This window comes from Talpa occidentalis, unplaced genomic scaffold (assembly GCF_014898055.3).
Source record: "Talpa occidentalis isolate TD23 unplaced genomic scaffold, MPIMG_talOcc4v2.1 talOcc4.3, whole genome shotgun sequence".
Classification (NCBI taxonomy): Eukaryota; Metazoa; Chordata; class Mammalia; order Eulipotyphla; family Talpidae; genus Talpa; species Talpa occidentalis.
The window spans coordinates 107,057,540-107,079,393 of record NW_023603184.1 but is presented as its reverse complement, the minus strand read 5'-3'; the positions used below and the strand labels follow the sequence as shown (position 1 = coordinate 107,079,393).

At 40.8% G+C, this 21,854-nt stretch overlaps 1 protein-coding gene across 1 annotated transcript in view; it reads left to right on the top strand.

Moving 5' to 3' along the window:
• Positions 1-21,854, top strand: part of PDE11A (phosphodiesterase 11A) — a 327,412-nt gene that overhangs the window by 183,158 nt on the left and 122,400 nt on the right. Inside the window, exon 10 of the mRNA XM_037523614.2 lies at positions 1,602-1,652. Within this exon, the coding sequence (XP_037379511.1) occupies positions 1,602-1,652 (51 nt within the window). The remainder of the gene's footprint in view (positions 1-1,601; positions 1,653-21,854) is intronic.

Here is a 21,854-nt window from a genome sequence, read left to right as displayed (position 1 = left end):
TAATAGGTTGGAATGTTACTAGCTTAATATATCATCTGAAAGAAAGTTCTGTGCCTAATTAGATTTGGGAAATGCTGAGTTTAACAAAATTAAATAAGTTGCTTTTCAGAGCCAAATACTGACTTAGATTCTCTGAAGTTGGTAGGTAAATAGGGATTTAGCCGTTCCCAGATTTATTGTTTGAGGTTTGCATGGTATACCAACACTGACTTAAACAAATGAGTATTTGTCCCCTATAACTAGAAATCTGGAGCAGACTCATATTTCTTTTGTCTGCTATGAATGAAATGATCATTCATACTTGATTGTCACCCCATAGGTGCCCAATTTTGTTGCCTTACTGCTGTTCTCCAGGGAGGGAGAGAAAGAAAAGGAAAGAAGTAGCCTCAATACTTCCACTTACATTGACCAGAGCAGGGTCATACAGCCATCCCTGTGACCACTCCAGTCACAGAGAGCCTGTGACTTGGATTTTGTGTTTCAAAATCCCTGTGTCAGTGAGCTGGTGTGGCAATAAACAGAAAGGGTGACCTCTTGCTCACATGACCTGCCATCAGGTATGGGTTAGCTGCAGCTCTGCTCAAAGTTCCTTTGTCATTTGGGAGCCCAGGCTGAAAGAGCAGTCCCTCTTGGGGCCGTAGCCCCCCTGCCCCCCATGGTAGAGATGGAAAAAAGGGAGGTAGCAGCTTCACATGACAGCTCCAGCCTGCGCAGGAGGGGCATCTGCCACTTTGCCCTACATTCCATTGGCCAAAGCAAGCCACATATTAAGGCTGATGTCAATAGGGCAGGGATATAGAATCTTCTTACAATAAAAGTAGAAGATGGCTGAGCATAACAATGTAATCTTTCCTATGTAATAAAAGTAGGCAAATGAGAATAGATCATGATGGAAGTTGAGTCAGCAAGTAACCTGTGGTATGTGCCAGCACACACACACACTGCATTTTTATTCATGTTCCAGGGGATCTTACAGGACAAATATTCGCCTCATTTGGAAATAGTGGGCTTGAGTCTCATTGCAGTCCATTGATAAAATAAATAACTACCTATAAAAATTGAGATGAGCTATTTAGCTTTTTTTAAAAAAAGATTTTATTTATTTATACAAGAGCTGGGGTACAGGCCAGAGGCGTGGGAGGGTGAGAGGATTCACCAGAGACAGAGTGGGGAGCAGAACAGGCAGACGACCGAAAGCACTGCTGAGGGGAGCAGTGAGAGAGACAGGAGAGGTCTGCCATGCCATATGGGCAGCTCCCCAGCCGGCCAGGAATTGAACTCGTGCTGCGGAGACTGTGGACAGCTTCACAGCACTGCACTCAACCCACTCTGCCACCGAGGAGGCCCTGAGCTATTTAGCTTTTAATACATGTTGTCATTCCATTCAGCATGACAACAGATTCCACTGTAACTGCACAATACCACTGTCACACACTGACAGTCTGTGTCATGGTTTTTGGAAATTTCTTGTACATTAAAATCTGCAGTTATATCAATGTGATATACAGAAGCAAAATTTATTTATTTTTTTAAGCCAGGAGAATGTCAGAAAATAGAGTCATATTTGGTTATTGAAGTTCTTTCTTTTCCTTCTGATTCAGGTGCTCTCATACCATGCAACCTGTTCAAAAACTGAAGTTGACAAGTTTAAGGTAAGGGAGAAAACAGTTGCCTTGCTGGTGCGTAAAATTAAACTTTACATGGCTTCCTGGTTCTTTGTCACTTGCCACTGTAGAAAGAGTCCTGCCTGGTGGATGTTGTGGGACTAGCACAAGGCAATTGTGTGCTTGATTTTTCTGTTTTAAACAGGAAGGAGTCTGATATATACCTGAACAGCAGTCCCTTCATAATAATTTAAATGATGCAGTATTTATTTCTTCCATTTGTGAAGTGTATATAAAAAGTATATGTACACTTTAAGCAGGATATTAAAAAATACATAAAAATGTAGTCAGAATTAGAATACCTTGTTTAAGTTTTGATTTCACCTCTTTCTGTTCACTGAATTCTTAGGGGTTCTATCTTTATCTGTGAAAACAAGTGAAGAAATCAAGCATAATAATAGCTAATACTTGCCAAGTGCTTTTTATGGACCAGGCATAATACAAATAATTTTTTACCTATATTAATTCATTTGATCTTCATAATCTTGTGAGGTACAGACTATTTTACAGATGTGTAAACTGAGGCACAGACATGTTGAGTATAGACCAAGGTCAAATGAATATACGGGGTATAGCCAGACAATCTGGTCCTAGAACTGGAAGTCTTAGCCACCATGCTTCCCAGTGGCCCACCATGGCCTCTTTCCAGCTCTAATGTCTGATGAGTCTATAAATGAGTCTTAGTCCTTTTGCTACCATCTCCATAAAGGCAGCTCAGAATTCTTGCTCTCTTTGTAGAAAGAGCAATGGTTAAAAAAAAAGGGGATTGTAAAGAACCTAATTTTTTCTCCCTTTTGAAAGTTTTGGTACCTGCCTCTTAAAGTTTTTGAGGGTTGGAGGCTCAGAGAATTGTCAGGTAGGCTATCATGACCATAAGAAAGATGTATTCTGTTGCATAATTTGTAAGTAATAACAATGGTGGCTACTCTTCTAAGGTTCATTGGCACATAGATATATTAGTCTTCCCAGGAAAAATGCCAGAGACCTTTGAGATTGGTAATTGAATCAGATCACTAGAGTTCAGTAACACTAATAAAGACAGGAAGCATGACGAATCCAAACTTGTTCATTTTTCTAGTTCTTCTGCTTTTTAAAACTAGTAAGTTCTTGGAGTTCTTGGAGCATAGCACTCACTAAGTATTTGTTAGATGCATGAATGAATGAATCCCAAAAGTATCAGTGTTCTAGAACTCAAAACAATTATTCATTAAGAAAAGTTATAAATCATGCAAATATACAAATATACAAATATTTTATGATTTGTATAAATTTTAGAAATAAATCCATCAAAAAATGTAAGGCTTTTTAACTTTAATAAAGTTCAGTTACCTAGAAATTGCATTAAACGAAATAACTTTCCATAAATATTTTTACTGTTTTATATATTTTCTTTACTGTTATTAGAATTACTATCATTTCTAAAAGAGAGAGACTGGCAGGGAGAGAGACAGCTAGACTCACAATGAAATGAATGTGATGGCAAGAGCTGTTTGATGACACCTGCTCAGAATTATAGTGGACCAGATAGTAGGCCCATCGTAGGTCTACGGTAGGCCAAAAACCAATAGCTATCTACTCCCTAAAGGTTTTGCCCTGTGTTCAGGCTTTATTCATTGTTTAAAATAAGGAAAGTCCTTTTGTCTTTGAATTTTGCTGTGTTTTTCTATTTTAGCTCATAAACATACTAAAAATATGAAGCATTTAAATTTGAGAACAAAGGGTTATTTCATCTTAAAATTATCAAGATTACTAGCTTAACTCTCTTATTCCAGATTTTATCCTGAAAGATATTATCTTCTTGCAATGTAATTGAGATATAGTAGATAATTTTTACCTAATGATTTTTTTTTTGATATATAAAGTAACTAAAACATTATCATCATTGGTAACCAATGTCTTATAACTGCAGCAATAATATTAAAGTATAGTGGACTTAAAATAATTCTGCACTGAGACATGAAGAAGTATTTACTGAAATTCCATGCTAAGTTCCATGTGCAATAAAGGGTTCCTAACATTGTAACTAAATAGCAGTACTTGAATACTTTGTCTTGACTGCTTATACAAGCCATGCTTGCATCCAAATAGAGGGAATCATGCTACCTGTAGTACTTTTTTAACTGAGATAGCAAAAAATAAAAAAATATTATGTGCAGTGATTTGAAATCTGGAATCAGAGTTTACTGAGACTCAATATACTGGGTTGCGTTCAAGTAGGACTAAGTTAGTGATCAATAATTCAGAGATTAAGCCAAACTTTGGGTAAAAAAATTATTTCATCAACTGGTGCAGAAAAGTTTCTGGAGGTCAAATGTATAAGCACATAGGACAGATTCCAGTTGTAGTCTAAGCTGCACCACATCTGAGTTTCAGATATATCTGGAAGACCAGTGAAATGCACTCTGTTTACATGAGAGGCCAAGAGACCTTCTGAACAAGAAATCTTTGTAGTAGAGGCTGAGGCCACAGACCTTAGTGTTTGGATGATTCCAAGTTCAGCATGTCCCATGGATTTGTGACTTACTGAAGCCTCAGACAACTTTGTGTTCTCACCTGAGAACATGAGTGTACACAAAAGGAATCATGAACATTAGTATGGCTTCATACTAAGGCTTCAGTGCATTAAATTCCCCCCAAAGCACAAGGCTTCCAGAATGTCAGTAGCACTCAACAGAAAGCAGCTGTCCCATGGAAGGAAGCATCACTGATGGAGCCAAGGCAGGGCACCTTCCTATCAGGATGACCAGCAGAGGCTGCAGTAATGAATCAATGTAGCCGAGTGGTCACATTCTCAGGACAAGGAAGGTATACACTGAAGGTTCCAGAAAATAAAATGAGAGTGTGATGCATACCATTAATGATTCTCTGCTACCATTCATACTCTTGGTGGTGAGACATAAAGAAACACAGATTTCAGCTACACTATCTTGTCTTCCTATTTTATACCTCTCCATGTGTGGGGACTTCTTTTCCTATCTTAGAATGCCATAGGATGGGGAGAAAGTTTTTTGTTTTGTTTTATTCTGTTAATTCTATTTCTCTTGCTGGGGACTCCTTGAGGAGGGTGTGTGGTGATGGATGGATGAATGATGGGTAGAGTATGAAAACCTGTCTAGAAATGCGTCTGGATTGCACAGCCAAAATAAGCAGGTGAAACAACTTGTAATTGCTCATCCAAGAATGTCAGGACCTAAGATTATTCTTTGTGTTTCTGATAATATCGTTTATACTAGGGAAAGTCACTTTTTATTGGGCCTTCAATATAAAAAACGATCACAGAACTTCCTGGAACTAATAAATTAAGTTTTTAAAAGTCTTATTCAGGTTATAATGTTCATAACTCATCCTTTGTGGTTTGGTTGCCTGATGCCTTAAATGAGGAAATCTAAAGGATGTTTATTTCCTCATTAACATTTACTGATCTTCCATGAACTTGAAATAAAAAAGGTGTGCCTAGAAAATTTGTGCAGGTTTTAGTGCCTGTTTATATCTCTTCTGCTCTGTTCTAACAGGAAAAATGTATAAAGACCATATTGACAATTAGATCTCTTTGAAGATGACTGGTTTAAAGGCTTTTAATAACCTGAAGATGCCAGCTGTGATAACATAAGAAAATGAGTTTAGTACACCAATTATATGCTCCTGTAATTTTACTCACTTTCCTTGGATTCCAATGCAGTGGACAGACCAAACAGTTACCAGTATATATGTCAGTTTACCAATTAAAATCAACTCATGGATGTTCTCATGCTATATTGCCGCCTTCTATCATCCCTTCTTTCAATTGCAAACTGCATGGGTTATAGCTGCAATCAGAGATGAACTCGTCTATAGCACAGCTTAACTGCCTCAGTAATTAAGTTTCAATAACTCATGTTGGGTATATAGGTTTGGGCTACCTCTTGCATATTTCAAGTTTTCGATGTTAATGGCTGGGTTACAAATTAATATCTGTAAAGTAAATAAACAAAGTACTAAATAATAGGCATTCCTGGCCTTTACATATTCAAAATCAGGCCTCCCCTGAGATAGATGATAGAAGACAGGCTGAGCAATAGACTGTGATGTACAAGGCTTGCCTTTTTTTAACTAATTAAGTTTGAGAAAATTGTTTGATTCACAAAATATTCAAGTGTTATAGTAAGAAGCGTCTTCCCTCAGCATCACCCTTATGGTTTTGCTGGTAGTTATGTCTGTCATAGGTCCTATGCAAGGGAACAGAAACTCATCCAAACTTGGCTGCCTAAGTGCAATTATGAAGATGTCTTTTAATAGTTGAACTTCTAGAGGGCGCTCCTTATTTTGTGGCCACGAAGCCCCACACGTGTTGGCCACTGCCCTGCCCACTTCACCTCCAAAGCCCTGGAAGAGTCCAATGGCCACAGCTGCTTCTTACAGAGGAAAAGTACACTATATCCACATAGTGTGTTACACTGATATTTACCCAAACCAGATGATACCTCAACTGTGGAGGGCAGGGCACTGGGTGGCCCAAGCTTGACTTCCCCAGTTAGTAGGGAGCACCTTCCAGCTCCTATCTTGCAAAGCAGGCTGGGTACCCCACAGAGGCACCTCCACACTGAGGGTGGGAGGTGGAATTAATCGAGGACCTGGAGGTGCCAAAGAGGGAACAGGGGCTTCCACTCCTTTCTCTATAGCCTCAGCCCTATCACCATCCCGAAATGCTACCTCTAGATATTTCAATAACCAGAGACTTTCCAGTTCACCTCAGCTTATTATGAGGTTGTTTCAGAGATGCTCTCACAGCAGTCTAAATAGAATTTGGGTATCATCTTATACCTAGTCTATTCTGTCTCCCCCATGCTCCCTGACTCTTGAATTGAGGGGGATGTTTTGACTTAAGATGGTATTTATACCAAGCTTAATATCTGAGATTTCTTTTCTTGTCAGGGAAAGTTATTGAACCTTCAGGAGGAAATTGACTGCAGGGGAACAGCTGACTCAGCACCCCAAAGGGCATCATCTGCTCTAAGGCAGCAGAGTGAGCTGGGTGGCCTGCCCTGCTTAGGACAGAGCCATAAATATATGGAGTGCTTTGTGTTCAAATGTCCGCCTAGTTCAATGACGTTCTCTTTATGAATTGTGTCTTAATCAAATGCCACATCAGAAAATGGATGAGTGTACTTTGTCACTCTTAAGTATTAAAAATCCTGGGGAGGAGGGTGGAGGGAGGGGAACCAGAGCTGCGAGTCCAGGCTGGCCTTTCCTACTGCTGAACTGCGTGGCTGTGAGGATGATGGCTCTTCAGGTTCCCCGCCCCAAATACATCCTGTGGTGACCCTGACCTCCTCTCATATCAACTTAAATAGCCACTACTTGTCACTTCTCCAGGAGGTCACATTGAATGTCTCCTTTCCCTGGGAAGAAGGAGGTGTCTGGGAGGCTTTCTCCCAGGCTTTTGCTTCCACACATAACACAATTGAAGTCACTGTATTCCTTGAGGTCCAGGGAGTCTAAGCCTGAGGGAGTGAAAGAAAAGGCACCTCTTTTGGTTTCAGAGCAGTGAGCCCTGAAAACAGAAATGGAGGGTGATGGGTGTGTAATCCAGTTAGAACCCTGACCGCTGAACGGTGAAGGGACTGTAAAAGCCACAGATGTGAGGCTCTTCCAGAACACTAGGTCATCTGGGACTGTACCTCTCCCCCTTCTTTCTGGCGTCCTCCAGTTAGCATCTCCTGTCACTCTGGATGTGGAACTGGGAGACAAGGGAGGATATAGCCATAAATAAATGGATACCTTATACCCTTATCTCCATTATCTGGGCCTGCTCTAGCAATCATTATGTTTGGCCCTTTCTCTGGTCTTCAGTAACCTCAGAAGCTGCAAACCCCTGCAACCCCCTCTCCAGACGCTGCTCTGGGTATCAGCACAGTCCTTGCACTCCTCATCCTCACATGCTGTCCACTCCATCAGGCTCAGAACGGCTCTCACCTTTATTTCAGTCACCACTGGTTGGGGTCCTCACTCTCCTCATGCAGACACCAGCCCTGAGTGGCCCCAGCTTGTCTCCCAGCCTGTCTCTTGTCCCGCGCACAGTCAACCCTGCACACAGCAGCCACATTATGAGCACCTTCTGATGGCCCTGGTTTCCTTCTCAGGAAACTTAGTATCCATAAACCTCTGGATTCCATTGCTTTGAGTCCTCGTATTGGACATTACAGCTGCTCTGAACTCTAAAGTCTGGTTTACTTTTCAGTGTGTTTCCCCTGCTCCTACTCACCCACCTTTCTGTCTGACCATTTCTGTCTATTCTCTGCCCTTCCCTGGGTTTCTTGTCATCCCTGTTCTTTTTTTTTTTTAAAAAAAAGATTTATTTATTTATGACTACAAGAACTGGGGTACAGGCCAGAGATGTGGGGGGTGAGAGGATCCACCAGAGACAGAGTGGGGAACAGAACAGGCAGATAGACCAAAGTTCACTGCTGAGGGGAGCAGCGGGTGAGGCAGAAGAGGTCTGCTGTGCCATGTGGGTAGCTCCCTGGCGGGGCTTGAACTCACATTGCAGAGGCTGGGGACAGCTTCACAGCACTGCACTCAACCCCTTGCGCCACCAGGGAGGCCCGCCATCTCTGTTCTTATCTCTGCGTACTTAAAGTCTTAATATCCATCTAACCCTGCTCATTGCTCTCCTCTCCTTGAAGTCTTTCCAACTGTCCCTCAGGCAAGAGGCACCCGCTCCTTTGCTGGTCTGTTCTTGTCCTTAATTTGTGTCTGGCTCGGTAAATCCTTGAGCCTGTCTAGTCACCTGGTTAAACTGGGAGCGTTGTTAGGAGGCGCTCCTTGTCTTACTCATTTTTCTAACCCTTATATCATCTAAAGCCATGCCTTGCACCTGGCTACTGGAGAAATTTCTACCAAGCAACCAAATTTATGGAACTGTTTGCAATTCTAATGGCAGAGGAAGTTATAACACATGAGCAGAATTTTGAAGCAGGAATTTGTGACAATTGAAGTCTCTAAAAATTTTGTCTTAATCCCTCATTTTATATTCTCAGTTGTTAGTTTCTGCTAAAGCCTAAACTACATGAAAATGAAGCGGTTGCCTTGTTCTCTTTGTTTAGGATATTCTCTTTGAAGTATGCAGTGAGGACAGTATCTCCTTCCCTCTGTGAGCAAAGGCCCTGGCTATTAATTCTTAGTTGAATCAGCAATTTCTTTAATATTAAATATAATTCTTCATGTATGTTCCTACTACCACTGTGCTGACTACATTTTAAAATCTTTTCTTTTCTTGAATCTCAGGATGCCTTTCTAATTCTTTTTTGGTTTGTACAGCCCTGGAATCTGTTCCTTCTCTTGTTTTCAAGCTCATGTACTGCTTTGATGGCTCTGCATGTTTTTTCTCAGTTGGAAATGGGTCCATCCAGAAGCATAACGATGTGCATGAATCATGACTGTTGGTCCCAAGGTGCCATGTGAAATACACAGTTAGGAGGCAATGTTTGACCTAAGGGCTCTCTGCAGGCTCAGTAGCCAGAGCTGCTCCTTGAAATAGTCTTCCTAGGACAAGGACACAGAAAGACAAGAGGCAGCAAACATAAACAGACAAAGCAGCCTCCAGATCCTCATGGTTCATTTAAAATTTCTAGGTTTCAAGCTTTCTCATCTGCAAAACAAAGGCATTTCCAGCTATAAAATGCTATAATTTTATGAGCCTATAAAATTTATCTCTAGGAGGGAAGGGGAAAATAAGCACAAAGCAAAATAAAGTTGACAAAACGTCTTGGGGTCCTTGTAATTTCTGAATACCCAAAGCTTTAAATTTCAGCTGTTTAAGAATGTGGGTATTTGGTGGAAGATGTGGCTCAGCTTGATTTAATTACATATTATAAGGGATTTCCAAAGCCCATCATGTTATATTACATTTGAAGGGTGATATAATACAATAATACTCGTGAGGAAGATAAGTGATTATTTTTAGTGAGACAAGAGTCTTAATCTCATTAGTATAAAAACTATATACTAATGCTACCTATAAATGTTTAAATAATAACTCCTTAAATAATAGGACTTTGCAGTGTATAAAAACCTTTTCACACTCGCTATCTGACTTGAGCTTTACAACCTCTTGGTGAGGGCAGGATTAGCACATCTTCATCTTACATCAAGAACCAACAAGGAAAATGGGTATATTTGGATTTGAATTTTTCTCCCCCTTTTATTTGGACCTGTGGACCGTGCTACTCACGTCACTAAATAGGAAAATGTGAGCAATATTATAGAAATTTACCCTGATGTCATTTCTTTTATTCATCTATTACTTTTGGAATTTTCATGGCGTTTTGCATTTGGGAGTCAAAAAAATGAAAAATGCAAGAGGGGTGGGGTGGGAATTGTATGGGGACTATAACCAAGATGAAAATGCATACATTGTGCAAAAATGAAAAAAAAAATGAAATGAAAATGAAGTCTGAGAAAAACAGAATTTTGGGCTGAATTTAACATTGACATTTAAAACGAGAACTTTCATGATACTCTTTGAACCATCAATGTATAATGCTGTGGGGTTTTCATTGTTGTTTTGTTTTGTTTTGCATTGCGGCTGTGCTATCCTGACTTCTTGCCCTGGGGTTTGAGACTGCTTAGAGAGTAAAGAAATTGGAAACAGCAAACATTATGGAGATACCGCATCATTCTTAGCAAGAGGGTATATGATTCATTATTCTGACATCTGGCCTGTCTTCCTTACAGTCTGATTGGCTATCTCGCTGTATAGAAATCTCTCGACATCTGGAAAGCTCAAAGGAAAAAGAGCAGTCCCACTTCATTATCCTGTGCTCTGCAGGCCTGCCAAGTACCTTGTAAGAAAGATAACAAGGCTATGAGATTGTGAACATCAGTTTCATGATAAAGCACTTGTCAGGAGATAAAGTCTTATGTATAAGGCATGAGAACTTACGAACTAGAGACTATTTGGGGGGAAGATATGAAGTGAAGAATGTGAGACTGGGTTTTTACTTGTCTAATATTTCCTATAGTGATGCATGCTTTTAGGGACATGGTGGATAGTAATCTGCATCTCAAATATGGTGATTTTAACATAAGCCTATCCAGGTAAATTCGAAAGGATTTTTAAAGTTTATTATTCTGAATGAACCTCTGAACTCTGTCTCCATGGCTGTGTGGGGGGGGGGGGGGCACGTGCATACGTGTCTTTTAGTTTAAAGGAATGGTCAAATGACTTGGAGTTTCAACACTAGCTTTAAAAAAAGATCTTATGGCAATTCATTTTCTCCAAAAGAGAAAAGCAATGGAAAATCTGAGAAAACAAGATTTGAGATGAAACACTTTGGCCACTGGGTGCCATCCTTGCTCCACGTAAGGATTTGCCAAGCTCCGTTTCTAGGAAAATGGTTAAAACCTGAAAGGTAGCAATTTGAAAGTAATTTCAAGATATAATAATGTTTGTGTGTGTGCATGACCTGGAATATGTTAGTGACACAGGCAGTTTATTCGTTTGCCCAGGCATGAGGTGGAAGGACCGGGAAATCTCCCTTCTGGTTTAAACCTTATCAACAAAGCCTGGGTAAAGCCCTCTCGCTGGCTGCATCCCAGTGAGTCAGCCAGTGGGTGGCAGAGAGGCACTGTGGAGCGGCAGCGTTATTGAGGTGGTGTGGTGGGCATCTGGAGGGGAGCAGGTCAGAGTGCCATCAATTATATTTATTACTGTGTGTGTTGCTGCATGCACGCTACAGGACCTGGCCTCAACGGAATGGCGGTGCCCTCTCCCTTCAAATACTTCCACGACGGGAGCTGCTACGACTATCAGGCATGCCTTTTCTTCCTCTTCCCAGGAACACTGTGATGATCGTGGAACAGTAACTCGATTTCGGGTGCTTTTTGTTTCCTTGGAATTTACAAAGTCATCATCTTAACAAGGCACCAGAATGCATGTAGTCATTGACGCAGAATCTGTGCAGGCTTTTTCTGTCTTTGAATTTGACACTCATACGCATAAAGCCAAGGAATTAAACTCAGCATTACGAGTGAGAATAGCTGTAGAAATTGTCTTGTAACAATGCTGATGCTTCCATCCAAGGCCTCAAACATTTGGTTGGGGCTAAAAGGGCAGGGTGTGAACAAGTCAGAATTTTAATAAAAACAGAAAATCTGTTACAGCCCATGGTAACAGAAAACTGTGGACACCTTTTTACATACAAGGCTACAGTGTAGAAGGGCTCCAAGCTCAAAATAGATTTTACCGGCTGCTGCCAGGTTGGGGGCCTCACAGCTGCCGGAGAAGGTACTGGGCTTTCAGGTGTTCCTTTTAGGTTCTGTAATCAGATCCTCACTCCCAGGAATGAGAAAGTGTGAGAGGGACTGGTGAGGACTTACAAAAAGGCAGGCTTTTTTCAATCTACTCAAGGGTAACGGGCTTAAAAACTATTTTGTTGTTAAGCATCTACAGCTGGCTGGACTTTAAAATACATTTTCTAGGCTTCCTGTGGGATAACACGATACCAGTCATCACATGCTTTTGAATATTGCTGGTCACTAAGAGTAATACTGTTATAGTTGGAGATATATATGTATATATATCTTATTCATTGAATGTTAACGGAAGCCATTAAAGAAAGCTGCTGAGCTCTGAGCTATGGCTCGGGCAGATGATGGAGGTAACCTAATGCCAACTCTGAGGCCTCAGTTTCCTTCCCTTGGACTCTCCTACCCTGTATATGCTCTGTCATGATTCCCCTGCAAAATAACCATTTAATGAATATTTTTACCATGTGTCAGCCCCACTTTCTGTGTCTTACTGATATTAACTCATTTAATCCTCATGAAACTCCAGCTATTCCTTTTCTTATTTTATAGATGATGAAACTGAGGCACAAAGAGAAATACCCATTTAATTATAGAGTACAAAATCATGCACTAAAAATATGGGTAGGCTTGCCGAATATGTAATAATCCCTTTTGAAATGACATGGAAGGAATCTTTTCATTTTAGGGTCTTCCCATCCTAGGTTGGCCCTCCCCTCATGGTCTGATTGTCAGTGCTTCCATGATCAAAGCTGTGCTCAGGGTATTTCTGTTTGCTTTTGGTTCATTTGGGGGGTGACATAGTTTGTAAGGCAATGCAGCCCCAATGTTTGAGTGGGTGTGCTTTCTCAGCAATCAACATCCTGGAGTATCAACTTCAAGGGATGGGTTTGTGGGACCTAAAAGCAGTTTTTCTCCTGAAGGTAAAACCCAGACAATTCTGCTGGATGACCCCATTGTTCTCTGTGCTAGATTCATTTTCCTAACATATAACCATCGAGGGCCTTTCCAAAGACAAAGGAATTCTGTGAAAACAAAACTTTATGGTGATTTCTGCAGGAATAGGTAGCCCCTCTCACTATTGGGTTAAAATATGTCAAACAACACCATGAAACACTAAAGCAGGATTTTATGGAAGAACACTTTGTACTCTTCTCCTCACCACTAACATGAAAGCCTTAGAACTCAGAAATAAAAGAGGAGAGAGCATTTCTCCAATGTGAAAAAGAATAGCAACTGCTAGCCCTTTAAAACCATGGGGAACTTTATGCTTCTGCCTGAAATATCTTCCAAACCATCAGTGATCTCCTTGAAAATAGATTTCCTCTGGTTCTCTGGGACTTATGTGAGAGAGCAAAGGCTGATTATTTAGATAACCCCCTTAAAAACAAAATGTCCAAGTATTCTATTGTTAGGAATGTCTCTGTCTGCACTGGGCCGTGATCAGCTCTCTGTTCACATTAGCTCCTTCTTCCACTGCAGAGTGATTCATTCATGGGGAGGCAGAGGGAGTAGGGTGCAAAGTCCCAGATGTAAAATCTCCTTCCTTCTTCATACAGACCTAAGCTCAAAGTTCCTCCCAGAAATGGTTACAAGTGGGGATACAGTGCACACCAGTAGGAAAGCCTACCCTGTGGATTGTGTCCCTTTTGAAAAGCCCTCTGTAGCTGGCAGAGCCCCCTGACCACTGGGAGCTGGCTGCCTGCCGTGACCACAGCAAGCATTTGGTGCCACCCAGGGCCAAATCTTTCAGAGTCCGCTCAGTGCTGCATTGCCCCCCAGGGGTGCTCACTGTAGCCTGGCTTTCCTCACAAAGAGGAAAACATAACCTCTGTCAGGGCCTAACTATCTCATCTCTCAGAAAGAACCATTCTCTCTAGAAAGAACCATTCCCTCTAGAAAGAACCATTCCCAAATTACAGTTTGGAGAATTTCAGGGACTTTTCTTATTGGTCCATCCTGGACCAATCAACTGTGACAGGGGCGTCGTCATATGAGAATTGGTCCTTTTCTAAGTGGAAAGGAGGTTGTGGTGGAAGAGACTGGGTTCCCCTAGAAAGGCGAGTACTTGGTGAACAGTATCTTGGCTGTCCTTAGTGGGTGAGCTGTACTTGCATACAGCTTTCAGAGAGCGGTTTTCAGTACCTGTCACACCTGCCCATGCCCTCTCTGATGAAAAGCACAGGAGAAATGTTCACGACAGCCCTTTCATAATTTGCAGATACTGGATGACACCCACCAGTTATCTGTGTGCTGAATTGATTTCCCATGTGATTTGTTTAGATTGCATTATTGAAAGGAATGTTGTGTATATCCACAGTGTTTTCATTTCTACAGCTAACCCCGCTGATGGTCACTGGTTTGGCTATCAAATCTCACCAAAATATTATAAGGCAACTAAATATAACTTCTAGAGATGTGCCAATTAAATTAGCCCAGGAACTTGTCATTAAGAGCTACCTCCTCAGGTTATAACAGCAGCATCTTTCTATTATTGTGCTTGAACACTGGCAGCTGTGATGTATAACCAGGGAAACCGCTTTCAGCTGGATCAACCAATAATCCACAGATTCCTCTAGAGTAGTTATTTCTTCTGAATTAATTAAGACCTAACTGGAGAATTGAGCAAATCAAATAAGCCAAACGCCCCTATATCCCATGTTTGAAGCTTACAGTGAAATATCTCAATTCCTAATCTACTTCCTGGCCTCATTAGAATTCAATTAGTAGAAGGACATTCTTTCCTAGAGGCTCTTTGGCAGATTTGTGTATGAACAGTTAACCCCAGTGTTAGCAAAAGCAGTTACTTGTGTCCAAACAGTTCTCTGGCTGCAGAGAGAATTCTGAAGCTGTTTAGACAAGACTTTGCTTTATCCTCCCACCAGAATGCAAATATTTTAAGTGGACAGAGTGAGATAAAAGGCAGCAAGTGCTGTCCCTGACACTGACCACATCCTGTGGCTGCAGATTTTTGGACTTGAAGGTCAGGGGAGAAAGGTCAAAGAGGGGGCGCTGGAGACAAGGAGACAAAGAAAATTTTATCAGACCTGCTTGACATTATTTAAAATTATTTTCTGGAATAAGTTTAGACTTTAAAATGTATCAACACCTATCTATAAAAGCCGTGTAAAACTAGGACAGGTAGAACTGCTAATCAGATCATAGAAAACAAGGTATTTAAGGATAAGGCAACCTTGAGTTTTTTTTTTTTTCCCTGCAGTATTCCTCTAACTGTTCTTCAGATGCTTAAATGTAGACTCAGGGAGATTTATTTTTCTTCTAACAGGGTATGTTATAGTTGTCACTCAGCCTTGAAATAGTTTTCCTCTCCAGTGGAACATCAGGCCAGTAATATATTTGCATAGCTATTCCCACCTGTCACTCTTCTGCCAACCTAAAGCATCAGCATCTCACAGATCACCCATCCAGCCAATGGCATTTTAAGCTGGTGCATTTATGGGACATGTTTTCAAAATATTTGCAGTCACCCAGCAACAGGAAAAGGTATTTTATTGGCTCTCTCGCTGTCAGCCAGAAAGGAGGACATTGCGGATGGGCTTCAACTATGAACATCAAGATGAGGCACTGGAAAAAGCAGAGGCAAGGCGTTTAGACACAGATACCTCTGAGTGGCACATACGGTGTTTAACTAGACCATATAAAGCACAAGGTTTCTTCTCTCCAGATGAAAATCAAATGTTAAAGAATAGCTCCATGACCAGCAGGCAATTTTCTCTGCAGTGTCATAGGATGCGTAAAAATTCAGTCTTGGCCCCATCTTATCTGCTTGGTCAAAGGCAGTGCTGCTGAGTAGGGTGCCTCAGTGGGAAATAAATAAGGGCTTTTGGTGTTGAAGCAAGACTACCTCTGCTAAAGGTAGGATTTCAAGCATCCGTGGATATTTTAAATGTAAAGTAAATCCTATAGGTTACTTAATCAATATCTGACTTTGTGAATTATCTTGCTCTTAAAAAGTTCCCCCCACTCCTCAGGCTGATCTCACCTCCACTAAAAGCCAAGGAGTGAGCCAAGGGACAAGGCAAGATTACCCAGGCTTTGTAGATGGTGTCACCCAACTGCTCTAATTTCTCCTCCTAATGGTCCCAGTTAATCCATAGAGGAAAACAGGCAGCCTTCTTTCTGTTTTTACTCTTTCCTTGTTCCTGCAGGAAAGAAAATTAATGTTGACTGAGTGCATGTGTGAAATCAAAACAGTGAAGGAATGCTTTGGAAAGAATGTGCTGTGAACCAGACAAGGGAATCATAAATTCTTCAACTCATGACACCCAATCCTTGCTGAAGACCTGGCCTCGGTCACTTCAGGTTTTATGATGGGAGGACGTACACTATCAATAATTAAAAACAAACTAAATGCTTCAATGTCAGGAGCCCATACATATCTTGTCATAGGTTTAAGCACTTAAGCCTAACACAGAGCAAGCAGTTGATTGTAAGAGCCCACTCGGTGTAAACTCCTCCCTGAGGATGCACCTAAGAGATTGTACTTGGGCAGCAGCTGAGGGGAGGTGCTGTCTGCTTTTCCAATTTGTCAGGCTGGAAATTAACTAGTTAATTGTAATTATAATTAACAAAGGGAAACATGTTAACTGTAGATCCAGTACTACTACATGCATGTTAATTCTTAGCTAACAATCAATTAGAGTGTATCATTTCTATGTATTTCTAGTGGGTATTAACAATATAGAGTCAAATTTACCTTCAGTAGACTCCAAATTACTTGAAAACTGCAGTATCTCCAGCACCTAATACCATGTCTGGCACATGGTAGGTGTTCAATAAATATTTGTTGAGTGACTAAGCAGTAAACGGATGGCTGAATTAATGTAATCAATAAATGACACAAAAGTTATGAATCTGCCTGACTTTTACAAATGATGAGGTTGTGGAGCATTTTGATTTAGGTTTAAATATTTGCATGTTTACATCTGATGGAAGCTAAACTCAGGGGACCGAGGTTATATTGTTCAGCAATGTCTTTAAGACTGGTATGGTTATTACCTCATTTTATGGATGAAGAGATGGGGGCTAAGAGATAAAGTCCCTCACCCAAGGTCACAGAGCTAGTAGATCACAAGAAGATTTGAATCCAGGTCTATTGCTGAGCTCCGAGAGTCTCCAAAGAGACTAGGTATGGCTTGCCAGCATATCTAGGTATGGCTTGAATACTGAAATAGGACCCCCAGAAGCAGGATTGCTGCCTTTCCCAACAACATTAACACTTCTGTTTCAAAGCATAGAGTAGAACAGTGAAAAGAAAATGAGTTTGAGATTCAGATACCATTTTGGAAATGAGACAGAGTAAACTGAGAGTCAAAATGCAGGAAGGATGAAAAACCTAGAGCTTTCCTGAGCTCTACACATACCATGCAGGTCAGGCTGGTGTGTCAGCCTGTTTCTCCTGGTGGGCACTGCAGAGGCAGGGGGACAGTTCACCCAAGTCTAGTGTTAGCTTCACCCTCACCGGACCTGGGTTCAAGTCCCACTCTCCTTCACATTTCCCGTAGCCCATGCTTTACCCCATTTGATCCCTCCTTTCCACAGTCAGAAAGGTGGGTGATGGGAACCACCACCATGGGCTTGTGTGAAGATTAAATGGGATGACTCTATGGAAAGAACCTGAATTTATCCTGGCACACTATAGATGCCCAAGAGATATTAAATGACTTTTCTCTATTTACTATGCCCTTAAATGAAAAGGATGGAAAATTCTGTTTGTTTAGCAGATTCTGAAAGGAGTCCATAAAATTACCCAGTTTTTCTCTCTGGTTTTGTTCAATCCATAAATGGTGTTTCCTTATTTAAGGAGGAAAAAAATGAAGTTTCTATTCCAGTAAATCTCTAGTCAGTCTCAGAGATGGGGTACACATTGGAACTAGAAGTATGTAATTAAACAAGACTTTTCAAGCTTCCAACTACCACACCACTAACCTGGCTTTCATTTTCCAGGTAAGTTGCATTAATGATGGACATTCAGGGACTTCTATTGCCAATTGGTTCAAGTGGGAGACAGGCTACCATAGTTGTAGAGCAAGTCTTAGAAGGGTTACTTACAGTGGAGGTTCTCACCACCTTTTGTGAAGAGCAACTACGCACATAGTCGTATTGGCAGGTTTTGGGAATTGTAGGCAGCCTGAGCCTTCCCACTGAAATGCCAACAATCAAGGAGAAGGAAGCATGATAAGAAATGAGTGTGAAAACAGCAAGTCAACTTGTCAGCTAAAACCAAGATCAGTTGGTGATCACATCTGACCCCAGAGGAAATTTCTTTCTCTGACACACATCAGAGCTTTGGAGGAATTTTTTTTCTCCTACGATGGCTCTATACCCTAGAGAAAGGATAATTGGGACACAGGTGGTAGGCCTAGGTCAGAAGTTCTCAGCCCCAGCTGGACATTAAACTCTCTGAGAGAAGGGGAGCCTTTCAAAGCAATACCAGTGGCTTCAAAGCATCTCCCAGACCAATTGAAAAGAAGTGGAATTGGCACTGGTGTATTTTTCACAGCTCCCAGATGACTCTATTTTATGGAGCTAGGATTGAGAAACTCTAGGCAAGCTAATATTTCCCAAACTGGTATCTGAAGGAACACCATCCCACAGAATACTAATAGATAAGACACAAAAAGTGGTAGGGTAAATACTCAAGTAAATAAAGTTAAATAAAGGTATCTGTATCACTCGAGACTTTATCCACCCTGTGGTCATTGTGCCTCACATCTTTGACCACAGTTTTTCCAAAGTCCATCTGCTTCTGCTGGCCTGGGTCCATAGCCTTCAAAGGCAAGGCACAGACAGTCCTGAAAGGCCCAAGTGGCAGCCTCCGCCAGGAGCCACGTCCTGTCATCTGAAACGCCACAGGACACCCAGAGCCTGGCGTTGCTACTTCTGAGCAGGAACGTTTAATTATTTTGCTCATCATTAAATAATAGTTGCAGTAAAGACGTCTCAGGAATTTCCAAGGAGCAAGCCATGTTAATTACAGTAATGCATATTTCAAAGCTGCCCCACTTTTATAGTCTGTATTTCTGTCTTGAAAAGAAAATGTGTTGCTGTTTGGAGTTGTAAATTGGCTCAAAGAAGGGGCTCCTAAAGATTCATATGCCTTAGACCCCAGAGATACTCAAGAGCAGGGATCTCAGAGAGGGGGTGGAAATCAAAGGGAACTGACATTGATGTTGAGCTTGAGCATGTGCAGGAATTAACGATGTACTAACTATCTAACTGCCTAAAATAAAAACGGGTAGTAGTGATTTGTATTTTACTGGGCAGAGATGGCAAGGTTTCTTACGTGAGGCTGAGGTTATGTACTGTTATATATGAAGCCTAAACTCCAGTTTCAGGATCTGAGAAGGGTGCTCTCTGAGCCTGCAGCTTCCCTTCTGCCCTAGAGTCACTGGGAATATCTGGCTTACTCCCTTTCCAACCACCTCATCTGTTTTTTCATTCATACTTGGTGATGGTATAACAATTAGCAATGTCTAAATCACAGTAAAATTGTGCCCTTTGGGCATTGAGCCCAAGACTTCAGAGTTATTCAAGTTAGGTATAAAGAAAATAATAGTAATAACAACAGCTATTATTCTTGTAGCTGTCATTTATTGGGCATGCACTCTATACAGGGCACCTTCCATGTGTTGCCTTAATTTAATCATTATGACTCTCTGAGATTAACAACAGATTAACACCTTCTTGACCTGGTGAGGAGCTACAGCTAAGAGAAGCAAAATAACTTGCTCATGTCATTATGGATTGTAACTACTGTCCATAAATGCTCTTTGCAGTGAGCTCTGCTCTTAAATGTATGCTGTGTCTTGTTTCATTATTGAAGGGAAATGACTGAGGAGAGAAAGTACACCCTTGTACCTTCATATGTGAACCATTTCCATAGACTGATCTCTGAATATTGTTACACCATTTTGATATTTAAAAAAATACTTGGCATCATAGAATTGTGGTCTTAATTTGCAAAATGATTTATAGGATTTAAAATAGCACATTGGTAGACATGTGCATATTTATGTACCTGTAGACACACACACGTGTGCCAGTTTATAGGTCGCCCAGTGAGCAGCCTTTGATGTTTTTATTATGAGAAGATGACTTTCCAGACCCATCTCTGGGGCACATTAACTCCCAGTTGTTTAGGTAACTGGGATACTAGATTTGCTTCTTCGGGCCACATTCTTTCAAAGGGCCCCTTCATGACACATTTATTGATAAGGAAGTTGTCTGGAGGGAGGACCACTGTCTGTAATCATTGAAAACAACAAAACTAGCTTCTTAATCCCACAATCCCTACCCAGAAAGAATAATTTTTGACACACAAAATATGAATCTAATGGTACCTGATCTCGGGATAGAAAGCATGGAAAAAGAACAATAACAGCAACAAAATAAGGGCAGTTAAAAGAGAAAGTCCTATATGTCCCAGCAAAAATAATGGTTGATGGTTACTAAAATATATTGTGTCTGATGGGAAAGTGGTCCACTCGGCCTACACATGCAATAGCATACCCTGTATTTGACTCAAAGAAAATAGCTTTTGGCATTTATCCACATTATTTTTCACCACCTAATTCTAAAACAGAAAATATCTAGTTCTAGCAAAAAGCTATTTCGATATTTTATTTTTATTCCCCAGAAAACAGCTTCCAATGCCAAAGAATAATTTTATCCATATAAATAACCTACCTCCAGGTGTTTTATATCATATTCAATGACAAACTATGAGATGTAACATTTTTGCTTTGACAGCTTATGAAATCCATCATCTATTTTCATAGATCTTTCATTCAGAAAAAGATTTGATTTTTAAGGATTTATGGCCCGATCAGAAATATTTGAATAAAAGATTTGCAGCCTTTAAAATCAATATCAGGATTTACTAGTAAAAACCTAGAGTCAGTGGGTAAAATGTTATTGTAATCATTTATCCTTTGTGACCTTTAAAAGGATAAAAACATAACTACTGTCTCATGCCCATGGTTTATATCCAGCAGCGGTAGATGAAAGCAAGAGGCTTTTTTGTTTACCCAGCAGTCATGACTCTTTCAAGAATTACCCACACGCTACTGCTAGGGGGCCTGGCACCGTGTGGTCTCTGTATTTAATAAGACATGAATAAGTTAGACAGAAAGGGGACTTTATTCACCTGGTGTGTGCTTATAAGAGTAATTGAACGACGAGCAATGTAACTTGATTCATTTTCAGAATATAAATTTACAATCTGTCCATTTTCTTGCTCAGAGAGGTTAGTGTACCATTCTCCTGTACGCATCCTTAAAATGGACTCAATCTGAAATGTGCACTTAACTGAATCATCATCATAAAAACAAATTATTTGCTCTCAGTAATTACAGTCTCAAGAATATCTTCACAGATAAATTATATCATTTATTAGATTCATTAAAAATGTTTCCATGTGCTGGAGCATTCTTGGTATAAAACTCAAAATATAATCTTGTGTTGAGTGTGTCATCTAAAATGCATCTCAGAGCAAAGCTACAGAACACTACTGACTAGCGTCCAACTGAAGGGTTGAGCAGAGGACCCTGAAGAAAGCTGAACAAATTCTGCCTCAAATTCAAAGGGGGCGTGGAAGGGCCAGTGGGTTCTTGGAGAGAGACCCCTAGACTAGGAATTAGGAGACCTAATCCTGGCTCCACACCAACAGGCACTCTGCACTCATCTGCGCTAAGTTGTTCAGTCTCTCTGACATTAAACTAGAAGGTACCAGCCTTTCGTCATTCTTAGATTTTCCAGTACTAGCTATAGCCCCACAGACTCTCCATATCATTAGGTCACTTTGCTGTTTATGAACAAGCAAGAGGTCAATTCAGAAAGACCGTATCCACAAATTCCAGAAGCAGCAAGGAGGAAAGAGCAACC